Source organism: Cervus canadensis, chromosome 23 (genome assembly GCF_019320065.1).
Source record: "Cervus canadensis isolate Bull #8, Minnesota chromosome 23, ASM1932006v1, whole genome shotgun sequence".
Taxonomy (NCBI): Eukaryota; Metazoa; Chordata; class Mammalia; order Artiodactyla; family Cervidae; genus Cervus; species Cervus canadensis.
The window spans coordinates 51,408,381-51,423,992 of record NC_057408.1 but is presented as its reverse complement, the minus strand read 5'-3'; the positions used below and the strand labels follow the sequence as shown (position 1 = coordinate 51,423,992).

The following is a 15,612-nucleotide window of genomic DNA, read 5'->3' as shown; positions in this document are numbered from 1 at the left end:
GAGAGTTTCACTTCTTCTTTTCCTATCTGATTCCTTTTACTTCTTTTTCTGCTCTGATTGCTGTGGCCAAAACTTCCAACACTATGTTGAATAGTAGTGGTGAGAGTGGGCACCCTTGTCTTGTTCCTGAATTCAGGGGAAATGCTTTCAATTTTTCACCATTGAGGGTGATGCTTGCTGTGGGTTTGTCATATATAGCTTTTATTATGTTGAGGTATGTTCCTTCTATCCTGCTTTTTGGAGAGTTTTAATCATAAATGAGTGTTGAATTTTGTCAAAGGCTTTCTCTGCATCTATTGAGATAATCATATGGTTTTTATCTTTCAATTTGTTAATGTGGTGTATTACATTGATTGATTTGTGGATATTAAAGAATCCTTGCATCCTGGGATAAAGCCCACTTGGTCATGGTGTAATGACTTTTAATATGTTGTTGGGATTCTGTTTGCTAGAATTTTGTTTAGGATTTTTGCATCTATGTTCATCAGTGATATTGGTCTGTAGTTTTCTTTTTTTGTGGCATCTTTGTCTGGTTTTGGAATAAGGGTGATGGTGGCCTCATAGAATGAGTTTGGAAGCTTACCTTCATCTGCAATTTTCTGGAAGAGTTTGAGTAAGATAGGTGTTAGTTCTTCTCTAAATTTTTGGTAGAATTCAGCTGTGAAGCCATCTGGTCCTGGGCTTTTGTTTGCTGGAAGATTTCTGATTACAGTTTTGATTTCCGTGCTTGTGATGGGTCTGTTAAGATCTTCTATTTCTTCCTGGTTCAGTTTTGGAAGGTTATACTTTTCTAAGAATTTGTCCATTTCATCCAAGTTGTCCATTTTATTGCCGTAGAGCTGCTGGTAGTAGTCTCTTATGATCCTTTGTATTTCAGTGTTGTCTGTTGTGTTGTGTCTGTTGTGTTGTGTTGAGTTTATTCTTAAGGAAAATAAAATTGTGTGTGTGTAGCCAAAAACTTGGTACTTGAGTACTAGCTTTTACTTGCGTTTCTTTGGTATGTCTCCTTTCAATCTTTGTTGATTCCTGCGATGAGACAGCTTTAAAAAAGATAACCTGTTTATCTCACGAAATGAATTTTGGTATAAATGGAAACATGTTGATTTTGTACCATATTCTAGGAAGATGTTTTTGACAGTGAGTTCTGATTAACCATGGAAGTGTTAAATTAGAGAGACTGTGGAAATTTTATTTTTGGAGGGAATGATACTCAAAACAGAATGCATTTCTTTCTCTTGAAGTTGATGTGGGTAGGCTCAGAGGTAAAAGTGGCTTTTTTCCCAAACATTCTTTTTCCTAGATATATAGGAGTCACCTCAAATCAATATGCTGATGTTAATTCAAGGAGTGTTTAGTAAATGTCTAGAATGTCTTGGAACTTGTACCTGGTGATAGCGACAGTGTTACCACTGTCAGTGACAGTGTGGTTCAGGACCTCTTGCAGAGTGTAGCCTGGTATTAATAATAAAGACTTATGGGCTTCCCAGGTGGCTCAGTTGTAAAGGATCCACCTGCCAAAGAGAAGATGCGGGTTTGATCCCTGGGTTGGGAATATCCCCTGGAGAAGGAAATGGCAACCTGTTCCAGCATTCTTGCCTGGGAAGTTCTATGCATAGAGGAGCCTGTCAGGCTACCATCCATGGGGTTTCAGAGAGTCGGACATGGCTTAGTGACTGAGCGTGAGCACACAGTGAAGACATACATGGCATTTCCAGGGTGATGTGTGTTATGAAAGAAGAATGAGAAAAATCTAGAGTTATTTTTGGAAGTGAAGCTAATTATATTTTCCTAAGCCATTTCCACCTAGTCACCCAAGATAGAGATTTGACTGTCATTCTTGAATTTTGACCTCTAAAGCTCATCAAATTGTATTTATTTTGTATCTTACACCTCTTCCCATTTGTACATCCTTGTGACTATTGTAGTTGAAGTCCTCATCATTTCTCTCCTGATGTCCTCCACCATACCTGCTTCCAGTTCTGCCCTTCAAAGCCATTTTCACATGGTCAGCAGAGGATGAAGCAAAACTGACCATTTTATGCAGTGCATAAAATTCCTTATAAAGGGGCTTCCCTGGTGGCTAAAATGGTAAAGAGTCTGCCTGCAATACAGGAGACTTGGGTTTGACCTCTGGGTTGGGAAGATCCCCTCGAGAAGGGAATGACTATCACCCCACTCCAGTATTCTTGCTGGAGAATTCCATGGATGGAGGGTCCTATAGCCAGCTATAGTCGACGAGGTCACAAAGGATTGGACATGACTGAGTGACTAACACTTTGACTTTTCAAAATTCCTCAGTGACTTTCTGACTTCTAATAAGTTACGAGGGTCTCCATGACCTGAACTCTGCCTGTATCTTCCATGGCATCCTTCCCCCTGAAGGGCAGGCACTGCATGCTGAATGAATGAATTAAAAACATTTAAAATGGTTTCATGATCAGAGATGAACATCTAAAGACATTCACTAAACTGCACAGAGATGTTGAGAACAGTTCTATGCTAGTTAAAAGTCACCCTCTCCCAAATACCTTGATTCATTCGTTTGATATTGATTTAATACATGCATGTGTTGGACTTGAAAAGGATATATAGGACATTATTTGCTGATGTGGAGATAGGAGTTCACAGTTTCTCTGACAAGATATTGCTCAGTTAGGCATTAATGCAAGGTAGGTTTAACAAGGGCCAACATTTGCACTTTGCGATCACTTGCTGAAGAAATTTATAGAAAGAGAAGGTTCCCTGTGGGGAAGAGGTTGAGCTGGACAGGCTGTGTAAGTGAGTTCTGCCCTGAGAGCGTCTGTTTTGGGGGGGACTGGCCACACTATTCTGGAAAATCAGGGAGTTTTCAAGCAGGACTTTACTGCCCTGACTCTGTAGAGCTCAGACCTCCCACTGCATTGCAGAAAAGTGCCTGATAAAGCGATCCTCCCTCCGCTGCCGTCCTTCTGAGATGGACTGGGGCCCAGAATCCTGCCTCTCCGTGGGTTCTTTCAAGGGACTGTTTTCTCTGGGAAGTCACGTCCAGGACCACAGTGGGAGCTGGAAGAAAGGATGAGACTGGTCAGTGGATCCCAGACGCCTGAAGGAGAGGTTCAGACAAGTGAGTCACTGAACATGAGGGGAACAGGACTAACTCTGCTTGTTTTTTGTGTTCTGACAGCTGAAAATGCTGTGAATTCAAATCCACCCTCTGCACTGACTCGGGAATTACGCGACCGGATACTCTTTTTATACAAGAAGGCATTTTATACAAGATGGTTTTTTACTGTCTCTCACTTCCAGAAAGGGATCTGGGACATCTCTGATAATGTCTTTCCCCTTTGTCCCTTCTCTCTAAATGTGGTGTGTTCTTAAAGAGCCAAGGAAAACAATAAACCACATAAAGTTTTGTTATACTGTATCCACACTAAGTCGCTTCAGTCGTGTCTGACTCTTTGTGACTCTGTGGACTGTAGTCTGACAGGCTCCTCTGTTCGTGGAATTCTCCAGGCAAGAATACCGGAGTGGGTTGCTATGTCTTCCTCCAGAGATCTTTCCGACTCAGGGATCGAACCCGCATCTCTGGTGTCTCCTGCATTGGCAGACAGGTTCTTTACCACTAGCGCCAGTGGCAAGCCCCTTTGTTATACTTTCTAAACCCAAATGCTAGTGTGTTTATTGTATGAGGAGCCTGTCTCTGGAATTCTCTGTGTGATTAACATTCGAGGGTTTGACCAAAATGTTCTTTTTATAACTGCATGTTTTACTGATACCCATTTACTGGAATGTACTTTTAATAGCAGGATAAAAAAAGTTATGCTTCTGGTTTTAGAGAGAGTAACCTATCTGGAATACAGCAAAAGCTCTATTTCTCCCAATGTTAATTTCTGGTCTGAAAGGAAAGGAACCTTTACACTGCAATTTCTGGGTGATTTCAGTGAAAATTTAAGTTCCTAGGATGGCTCAAAGATTGTCATCCCAGACTGGATGTAGAGCAAAGCAAAAATTCAAGAGATGCTGCAGAAAAGATATGCAGGATGGATGTGGTGCTAAAATTAGAGATGCTATGTTGTTGTAGGAGAATGGGGGGGATTCTAAAATTTAATTTGAGGATTGAAATATTTCACATATCACCAGTATATTAGGATAGAGATATCCAATAGGCTTCTGGCCACAGAACAGACTAACTGTAGGTGTGGTTGTCAGTTGCACGAATGTAGCATTTATTACACAGATTATCACACTGTCTCCTGGCCAGTCTTACTGTTTGCACTCTTCTCCCTCCTTGGTTCATTCTCCACTCAATAGCTAGAGTGATCTGTTAAGGCAGTAATTGGAACATATTGATTCGTACTTGAATTTATTTAATACACTACTTCTAAGTGGGAAGACACGGATGTGTAGAGACATTTTCAAAAGGAGAAAGAGGTGTTTTCAGTGATCACAATGAAAGTGGGGCTACTATTATTTAGTGGGTGTGAGTCAGGATTTCTCCATATCCTGAAACGCCACAATGCTGGAGCATTCATATGTGAAAATTCATATTGTTCCATTAAAAATTATTTCTCCTTTATGATACTGTTAGAATGGTTTATTGATTTTTTTAAAAAAAAGATTATGTGTATGTAAGTAAGTTATATATTATCTCTGGAATTCATTTTAGGTAAAGAAGGGAGTTTTATATAATATTTCTTATAAAGTATTACTTTCTTATTTTATTCAATTCTGAAGGAAAGTGAATAAGAAATAATAAGTATTAGTTCCAAAGAATATACTGGGATGTGGTGAGGCATTCTAAATGTAGATGAGTCTAAATTTAAATATAATTACTTTTAAGCCTTGGGCTCCTCTCATCATGGCTAACAAGAACGCATACAGTTCTCAGTGCCACCATGAAGTAAATTTGAGTTAAGAACCCAGGAGCTGTCTTCCTGGGTCAGGCCTGGGACACACAGTCTGGAACCCTACCCCAGAGAGGGGCACGGAGTGGTGGGGTAGAAGCTGGCTAAGTGACATTTGCTTGGACATTAGGTTGCATCATTGCTAGTCTCCCTCGGTAAGCCATGATAAATGTGCCCTTCACAAATTTGTTCTGAGCTGCTTCTGAATCTATTTATATTTTCATTCTATACCAAATTTTGGAAGAGAATGAATTCTCTAAGTTTACTTCCAACTGTCCTACACAGTGTATTTTCAAGCTATGAGAGATGCTCCCGAGAATGCGCTTTCCAAAATTTTGTTAGTTGCAGGATTCGTAAGAACGGTAGCTCCCCATGAGAATCCAAGGGACACTCATCTGTCTGGTTACTCGATAAAGTGGGTTCTGTGGTGAAATATACCTGGAAAACATGTTGTATTAGACCCTTTTCCAGGAGCATCATGGTGCCCATTAGCACACTGATGAACCTGGAAGGAATGGAAATGTGATCACAAAACCTCTCTGTGTGCAACACCCTGCAGAGCTGACGCCCCACAGGGAAAACTGTCCTTGTGATTTAGGAACAAACTGTGGGAGCTTTTTATGTTTTTCTACTGACTCAGGGAAAGTTGTCAGATGATGGCAAGCAAATAATTTTTTGCTCTCCTCATCCATTTCTAATGCAAATTATTGACTCAGAATGGTGAGAGAGTGGGTCACTGGTCTAATGAGTCTGTCACCAGCATCAGGGCAGCCAAACAACAAGGACAGCCAACTCATGGAAGAAACATGAGCTTTGGAATGATAAGACATGGCTTGGAGTCCCTGCATAGTTATCACTTGGAGCCATGTGATCTTGGGAGGGTCATTTGGTTCTCTGAGTTGCTGCGTGTATGAAATGGGGACAATTGTTATAGCTATTTATTATTAGAATCACTTTATGAATTGCGTGTGCAAACTTGGCAGAGTGTGTTAGTTATTTTTTATATATTTAAAGTATTTAATCAACTCTAAATGAGAATGAATTCTGCTGTTCTAATTAGTGAATTGAATTATTAAACATGTAGTAGGTGATGCTTTACGTCAAAGGTTAAAATCATGTCTTGTATACTAATATATAAAGGGAAAAGAAATCCAACCCTTCCTCTGGCAAAAAGAGAAAAACTCATAGCGGTTAATAACTGTGCTCTTTCCGTGCCCCAGGTGCAGAAATCAGCCCATTAGGTGGGTAAGGCATATGCCCAATTTGGTGCTCAGCACCCGGCTTTGTTTTGCTCTGCTGGAACTCGAAATGCAAAGAGCAGCTTCTGAAAAACAGGTTTTAATATTTGCTAAGATAATATACCCAAGAGTTTAGGTCCACAAATAAAAAATATCTTCCATCATTTCCTTTTTTTTTTTTTTCCAACCATCATTTCCTTTTATAGCAAAAGGAATTTCAATCTGGCTTTCATTAAAATGTCTTCTTACTTTCTGTAAAGAAAGCAAAAAAAAAAAAAAAAAAAAAAAATGGCTACACATAGAACTCAGATTTCTCCCCTCTAAATCCAAAATAGAGCCAGAATCATAGTGCCCTTCCTGATACTCAAGAAGCAGAAGCAGTTGAAGAAACATGTTAGCTTCCTGATGTAGGTAATTTAAGAAAATATTCTTAAGTCCTGAATGTCTAATTGGCATGCAGTTAAGCAAGAGTTCAGAAGGCAATGCTTATGAACAGTGGTTTGGCCATTTCCAAACAAAAATAACTTGAATCTACTCACACTTACAACACACGTATGTGTCGTAGGCTACTGCTCAGAGATGACTTATGACAACATCAAACAAATGATGAGATGAAGCCCCTCTTGGAGGTTGAGTCCTTCTGTCATAGGACATGCTCAGGGTACAGCTCTGTGCTTCCAGGCAAAAATCAAGCTTCCCCTACATTGTGGAAGTTAAATTGAAGCTAGGTTTGGAGAGGTAAATCTAGGTGATAATCTCAGACATTATGAATGACCACCACTGGGAAAAGTATTAAGGATGGAAAGAAAGGACAGCCTTGTTTTGTTTAATTTTTCCTGATGGCCGAATGGTGGTGTGTGTGTGTGCAAGAAATAAAATATGTGTTTCAGAAGCCTGTTAAAGATCATAGAAAAATGTATAGCACAGCCAGTGTCAACAACTCAAATGTACTCGGTATGCAGGCAAATTACATGCCAAGGAGGGAAGGATGAAGCCTGTAAGGACTAGTGCAGACTGTGGTGTAATGAACATACGTACCTCCTAAATACATTCAAAGTACATTTCTTTTTTGAAAACACCTTGCAGCCCAAAGCCAAACAGCTATATGAGTTTAAATCCATTGCCTAGATTGGTGGCCAGTTTGCAAACTCTGGACAAAAGTTTAAAGAGTAGGGGTTCTGGAGTCAGACTGTCCAGGCTCAGTTCTTCTTAACCAGCCTAGCTAATAAGTTTGGCAAGTTAGTTAACATCTGAAAGCCTCACTTTCCTTATCTCTAAAAGTGAATAATAATAGTGTTTACTTCATGTGATTATTATGAGATATTGTGATAATGTATATACATATCTACTTAGAATGACCAGCACTAGTAAGCACTTAATAAATATTAGCTGTGTTCACATACACACATGAAGTTATGTACAAAAATGACTGTTTCCCCCTTCATATGGTCATCTGAGAACACTATACATTTTTAGTGATGTCTTGTGGCATGTTGGCATTTTCTTTTTTTTACTTTACCTTTTTATTTTATATTGAAGTATAATTGATTAACAATGCTGTGAACAGCACAGGGACTCATGCATACATATACATGTATCTATTCTCTCCCCAATTCCCCTCCTATCCAGGCTGTTGTGGCATATTTTTTTGAGGGTAATTGATGGCAGCAAATATTTTCTTCCAGAGAGTAGGACAGTATGTGGGTTTTGGAAAATATCATAAGTCCTTTGAAATAAAGACTGATGAGTAAGATAAACAATCAAGTTGGATAATACAATAGTAAGCTAATAAAAGGGAACAAGAATTTAAGCATGGAAGGATGTGTGGAGTGGACATAGGGATTCAGAGAAAATTCATCATAATTATTTTGCTGGGTTTCTAGCGCCCTGATATTCTCTTCTAGCACATCAGCTCAGTGTTTACATGTGGGAGAACCCTGGGGCTCGGTAATTGAGGCCCTCCTCCTTCTGTCCTCACTCTCCGTGGGTGATCTGATCCAGTCTCATGACTTTCAATATCTTCTACTTGCTTTACTCCTAAATTTGTATCTTCAGCTAGGCTGTGTCCTCTGGACTCTAAACTGAAATACCCAACCACCCAGCTGACACCTCCATACAGACATCAAATAAGCTCTGCAGATTTATGTCAGGAACGGAACCCCTGATACCCAGTACATCTTTTCCAAACCAGTGTCTCTTGTATTTTTCTTCCTTGTCTCTGCTCACGGCAACTCTTGTTCCAGTTGTCAGTGTGAAAACCCCGGCATCATGCTTGGTACCTCTCTTTTTCTCGCACTGCACATCTGGTCATCAGCAAACTCTGTCCACTCCACCACCCCCAGTGCTGCCATTCTGGCCCAAACCACTCTCATCTCTCTGGATTATTATGATAATCCTTCCTGCCGCTATTCTTGTTCTCTTCTTAACCATATCCTCTCTGTAATTTTGTACAAATGAACACATGGTCATAGTGGTCCACCATGGCTCTCTGTCTAAGTGCACTGCTGTCCTTACCATGACCTACGGCATCCTCCATCCACTTGTCCCCTGCTGAACCTCTTGGACCTCACTGACTCTCTCGTTCACTCACGCCGGCCACACCAGCCTCCTTGCTGTTCCTTGCACGCACCAGGAGCCACTAACTCAAAACCTTTGCTCTTGCCTCTGTCTGAAGTGCTTGTCTGGGATGTATTTGCTTGGCTACTTTTCTCAATTCCTTCAGGTTTTACTTAAAAGTCACCTTCCCTGGCTACCTCATGTACAAATTTTATTTCCTCCCCCATGCCTTCCTTTATTTATTTATTTTCTCCAAGAACTTGTTTTTCTATCTCTTACTATAGAAGGTAAACTCCACGGAAACAGTGGCTTTGAGTAGAGTTCCCTATGTTATAAGGTCTGATTGATTATTTTGTATATGTATATGCTAATCCCAAACTCCTAATTTATCCCTCTCCCCCACCTTTCCTCTTTGGTAACCATACATTTGATTTCTATGTTTGTGAGTCTATTTCTGTTTTGTAAATAAGTTCATTTGTATCATTTTTTAAAGATTCCACATGTAAGTGACATCATATGATATTTATCTTTCTCTGACTTACTTCAGTTAGTATGATAATCTGTAGGTCCATCCATGTTGCAGCAAATGGCATTATTTCATTCTTTTTTATGGCTGAGTAATATTCCATTGCATGTATGTACCACATCTTTATCCATTTTTCTGCTGATGGACATTTGTGTTGCTTCCATGTCTTGGATGTTGTAACAGTGCTTCAGTGAACATGGTAATGCATCTATCTTTTTGAATTGTGGTTTTATCCAGCTGGGGCACAGAGTGCCCCAGAGTGGGATTGCTGGATTATATGGTAACTCTATTTTTAGCTTTTTAAGGAACTTCCATACTGTTCTCCACAGTGGCTGTACAAATTTACATTCCCACCAACAGTATAGGAGGGTTCCTTTTTTCTACCCCTTCTCCAGCATTTATTGTTTGCAGAATTCTTGATGGTGGCAATTGTGATTCCTGTGAGGTGATACCTCGTTGTAGTTTTGATTTGCATTTTTCAAATAATTAGAGATGTTGATCATCTTTTCATGTGCTTTTTGACCATCTGTATTGGAGAAATGTCTGTTTAGATCTTTCACCCATTTTTTGATGGGTTGTTTGTTTATTTTGATAGTGAGCTACGTGAGGTGTTTGAATATTTTGGAGATTAATCCCTTGTTGGTTGCATCATTTGTGAATATTTTCTCCCAGTCTGTATGTTGTCTTTCTGCTTTGTTTATGGTTTCCTTTGCTGGGCAAAAGCTTTTAAGTTTAATTAGGCCCCATTTGTTTATTTTTATTTTTTTCATTACTGTAGGAGGTGGATCCAAAAATATATTGTTGTGATTTATGTCAAAGAGTTTTCTGCCTATGTTTTCCTCTAATAGTTTTATAGTATCTTGTTTTAAATTTAGGTCTTTTTAAAAAAATTATTTATTTATTTTTAATTGGAAGATAATTGCTTTACAATATTGTGTTGGTTTTTGTCATATATCCATTTAGGTCTTTAGTCTATCTTGGGCTTATGTATTTATTTTTAAAAATATTTATTTTTAATTGATTGATAATTGTTTTATAATATTGGTGTGGTTTCTGTCATACATCAACATGAATTACCCAAAGATGTATATCTTGAGTTTATTTTTGTTTATGGTGTTATAAAATGTTCTAATTTCATTCTTTTATATGTAGCTATTCAGTTTTCCCAGCACCACTTATTGAAGAGACAAAGACAATGATTCTTGACTGTTTCATTTATTGTTACAATTCCAGTTTCTTCAGTATTCCTGGTCCAAAATAAGGACTCAGTAAATTTTTGTTGAATGAATGAATAAATGAATCAATTGCCCTTTCTGCTACCTATTTCAAAATGATGCTGAACCATGGAAGCAGTAGGCAATGAGGTATAGAGGAGGAAGGACAGGGTCCAGGCACTGTGCTGTGACGTGGCCATGTAGGTTTGGGTCATAGGCCTTGGTGTCCTCATCTGAAAAATGAGGCAGCTAAATGAGATAGATGGTTACCTGAATCTCTTCCATCTCTGGGGTTATATGACTCTGATCTAACTAAGGAGATGCTGTAACAGCAAAGATCTATGCTCCATTTCAGACCAACTTAGAACTTTCTGTGATAGCCAGAAAGCATGCATTTCTGCATCTCTCCTTTCAAAATGATGCCTTTCATTAATCATCCCTGTCTTTGAGGGAGGACCAAAGCCAGGCAGTGGGTAGAGGAAGAGGTAATTCCCCAGTGTTGGTCCTCAGCTGTCACATTGCCTTAACACATTTCCTCACTAGGCTGGCAACATAGTTTGTACTACTTGCTCTAATGCTGATGCTATAATATCAAGTTATATTTTTTCCCAAGCATTTCTACATGTATCAGTTGCCATCACAACATCACCATGCAGAATGTGGGTGAGGTTTTATTAATGTAGTCATATACAGAAGCTGAAAGGTAATTAATTAGCATCATCACAGAGACAGTTTGCCACAAGTCAAGGCCAGAGCTCCGTAACAAGAAGGTTTTTCTTTTTTTTTAGGAATAGAGTGCCAGCATAAGAAGCTGAAGTCAGAACTGGTAGCATAGTTGCCAGTGTCTCCAAGCCTGGAGTGGTAAGTTGTTTAGAAACACATATATAAATGTTTCTGCAACTCACGGAGTTCCAGGAACACTATAGCATTTTGTTGGAGACATGAAGATTTTCAGTATCCTGTGGAGTTGAAAGAACATATCCTCTTGACTCTGGGCTTTATAGGATAAGTACTCCTTCCCTTCTCTCCTCTCAAATTATGTGACACTCATCGCCCTATCTAGGCATTTTACCAGAGCAGCAATAGAATTCTCTCCCCTGAATTTCTGGTCAAAAAGGTGAATATGTGGAGGAAAATGTGCTTAATTATTAAGCAACCCAATATATCCCTCATGAGCTTCCCTGGTTGCTCAGACGGTAAAGAATCTGCTTGTGATGCAGGAGATGTGGGTTTGATCCCTGGGTGGGGAAGATCCCCTGGAGAAGGAAATGGCAACTCTCTCCAGTATTCTTGCCTGGAGAATCCTATGGACGAGGGAGCCTGGTGGGCTACAGTCCATGGGGTTGTAAAGAGTCTGAGATGACTGAGTGACTATCCCTCAGTTGAGAGCAGAAGTGAGCAGTGGCAGCTGTAACTATTCGGGGGGCAGAATAATTCCAAATCAAAGTTTGGAGAACTAGGAAGTTTATCACAGTACAGAAAGCATAAAAAACTACAAACTACAAAGACTTAGATCCAGGATCAGTATTTGGAAGACAACTGAGTACAAGATCAGCTATATTACTGAAACCAATTTGAATTAAGCCCATCCTGGGTAGATTTGGCTTCTGGTAAGATGGGGCCTAGAAACTGAGGCAGACTGCACAGAGTTCCATGATAAAATATATAAAAACTACAGTGTTGAACTATGTCTCTTTTCCCAGAAAAGCACGACAGTGGTTTCTAAAAGCTGGATTCCTCAGTTATATTTTTAAAATACAGTAATTTTTTGATAACAAGGTTAAATATGTCACACTGGGGAGAAAGTTGAGAATGCTGAATGTAGCAAGTACAGTATATGCAATACCGTTTCTGAGTTTTACTCTTGGAGACACAATGATTAAGGTAGAAAGTATCAAGGGCATATACATTGTAGGTTTGTTTGTAGCTGGAGCCCCGACACCATAGAGACTCTTTTTGGCAAGGGAACAGATTAAACCTTCTTCTTGGCCCCAGCACCCTAGAGTTCTACACCTGTTAGAGACTTCAGCATGTGAAGTTCATGTTAGAGCTGCCTAAGTCAGTAGGCAAATAAAAGCTATTCCAAGAGACAATGAGTAAAGCACGCTGCAAGCATTTTGCAAAGCATATTAGTATGAAACAGTATAAATCAACAGGTGCAGAAGAATGATGAATATTTTCATGTACCAAGGCTGATCATACTGACAGGAAGTAGCCCCAGCCCTAGGGCAGCACAGCGCAGAGACACCCAGCACGTCTGGGGCCATCCAGGAAGACGATGGTCCCTGCTGAACCAGCTGATGCTCTGCTGTTAGTCAGGCCGGCCACCTGTGCTTGCCTGTGTCTTCAGAGGACCTGAAAGTCAATTTCAGAACCTTATTGCCTTGCTATTTATATTTGTATTTTTTTTCTTTTTGGTCTTTGAGTGTGGGTTGAGTCATTCCCAATGAGTACTCCTGGCCAACTCATGTTCCTCAGCTGAGAGAACCCCTCAGGGGATTGTTATATTTAGACACCTGAACTGAGTGGACCCTGAACATTACTGATAATTGTGGAGATTCTGACCTCCAGTAATTACTGTATTAGCAGGCCTGGTTTCTGTCTCAGTAGCAGTTTATACCTCACTGTTCTCTGAGTGATAGTGGTTAGAGTCCTTTCCATTCACTGCTTCCGGAATCATATGCTCTCAGAATTATAGTGTAAGCTGAGGTTTCATTGCTGTCTTTGCCACATAATTCACAATAATATTTGTGCACTTTCTTGTAAAGGTGGTTTTTGAGAAACTATTAGATACAGATTAATCTATCTCCCTGGCGCACACATATACAGGAAAGAACATGAACTTTTTTGGCCAGGAGACCACAGTAACACGCAAGCTCGTGGGCTGGATAATGTGTCTACAGGACTTCTTTTCTCTGGATTAAGACCTATTAGTAAACTGTCACTGAGGGATCTCTTCTACCCAGGTGACTGACAGTTCAGTGGGTAGCAAATATGGTGCTTACTGGCGTAAAGCCTTCACTGATCCACATCCCCTATGGATCCGCCTCAAAGTCCGTCATGGACCATATGAAACGTCATCTTCTGCTGTCCCTGCCTCACATTTTATGCTGTAGTGGCTGCACACTGTTTCTGGTTCCTTGAACACAGCACACTGTTTATTGCCTTTTCCCCTTGGTTTGTACTCTCCCCTCTGGAATAGCTTCACCTCATTTCCTTCTGACTATCCATGCTAAAGATTTTGTTTTCAACAATCTCCTCTTTAAGAAAGACTTGAAGATAATTTATCTCTCCTGTTCTTTTCCACTTCCATGAGGCCTTCTGTTCTCAGCTGGTTGGCCAAGATGCCTCTCTGAGTTCCCACTGACCTCAGTGAAGATCACTGTGAAATACATTTATTTATTTGTCTGTCTCCTCCGGTAGACTCCAAGTTCCTTGAAGGCAGAGGGCCTATTTTTATTCATCTTTGGCTTTCCCACTGTCTAGCTCAATGCTTGATATATTGCAGCTGAAGTAAATACTATTTGTATAATTGAAATGATCTTATCATTCAAAAAATAGCAAGCAATTTTGAGAAACCCAACAGAACTTGTTGTGACAGAACACATAGTAAAGTTCAGTTTTGAAGTCTAGCGAGAATTTCTAGTCTGCATTCATTTCCGCTTATGTGGGTTTACAACCAAATTGGCAAACAAGCAGTGTAAAGAAAGCAAGAAACAAGGAGTAAGGTGAATGAATGGTTCTCATATACTTCCTCTCCTTGGAAGGAAAACTATGACAAACTTACACAGAGTATTAAAAAGCAGAGACGTCGGTTTGCTGACAAAGGTCTATATAGTCAAAGCTATGGTTTTTCCAGTAGTCATGTACAGATGTGAGAGTTGGACCATAAAGAAGGCTGAGCACTGAAGAATTGATGCTTTTGAACTATAGTGTTGGAGAAGACTCTTGAGAGTCCCTTGAACTGCAAGGAGATCAAACAAGTCAATCCTAAAGGAAATCAACCCTGAATATTCAGTAGAAGGACTGATGCTGAAACTCCAATACTTTGGCCACTTGAAGTGAAGAGCTGACTCATTTGAAAAGACTCTGAAGCTAGGAAAGATTGAAGGTGAAAGGAGAAGGGGCTACAGAGAATGAGATGGTTGGAAGGCATCACTGACTCAATGGACATGAATTTGAGCAAACTCCAGGAGATCGTGAAGGACAGGGGAGCCTGGTGTGCTGCAGTCAGTCTGTGGGATCACATAGAGTTGGACACAACTTAACGACTGAATGAAAACAAAATACTTCTTCAGATTCTCAAGACCTCCTCAGGTTCTGAATAACCCAATCTCCGCAGTTCTTCAAGCAATTGTGCTCAAAGTTCAGGTCAGGCTGGAAGCTAGAATCTAATGGTCTCCTTGCCTTGGACAGCAAGAGTCTGAGAAAGGCCACATCAACACATAGAGCTCTATCTACCACCACTAATGGCAGTTCTCTCTTTATCATACATTTCTTGGTTTGTCAGAATGCCATCAAGACAATAGCTGGCCATCAACTCTATCTTTTCATGTGCTGGGAAAAGTAGCCTCAGTGTGTCATTAAATTCCAGACCAAGTAATATCTGAAAATCAGTGATAATGTGTAAAGTCCTCTGTGGCTGTAGTTCTGCCACAAACCACACAGACATAGTTTCCTGAAGATTTTTCATAGCCCTATTCATGAGATTGACTATATATATTGAATTTGCTGGGATCATGTTTAAGTTACAAAAACCTAGAATTAAAATCTCCTGCTAGATCCTAGCAACTAAGAGAAGTTTAATGAAGAAAAGAAAAGACAAGACTCTCATGCTGGGAAAGATTGAAGGCAAAAGGAGAAGGGGGTGACAGAGCATGAGATGGTTGGATGGCATCACTGACTCAGTGGACAAGAATTTGAGCAAACTCCAGGAGATAGTGAAGGACAGGGAAGCCTGGGGTTCTGCAAAGCCTGGGGTGCTGCAAAGCCTGGGGTTGCTAAGAGTTGGACATAACTGAGTGACTGAACTGAATTGATAAAAGAAAATAAAAATTTCAAGAAAATAATGAAAGTTCAGACTGAGGTTACAGAAAATTTGTTTGTATGCTTCATTAATAAAAGCTGTAGAAATACAAAGAAGGGCTGATGGAAATTTCCACCTGCTATGAGACAGGGAACATTTCACATCTTAA

At 39.9% G+C, this 15,612-nt stretch overlaps 1 protein-coding gene across 1 annotated transcript in view; it reads left to right on the top strand.

Annotated features, from left to right (window-relative positions):
• METTL4 (methyltransferase 4, N6-adenosine) overlaps positions 1-11,267 on the top strand; it is a 106,457-nt gene extending 95,190 nt beyond the window's left edge. Inside the window, exon 10 of the mRNA XM_043444024.1 lies at positions 11,206-11,267. Within this exon, the coding sequence (XP_043299959.1) occupies positions 11,206-11,252 (47 nt within the window). The 3' untranslated portion in view covers positions 11,253-11,267. The remainder of the gene's footprint in view (positions 1-11,205) is intronic.
• The last annotated feature ends 4,345 nt before the right edge of the window (positions 11,268-15,612 follow it).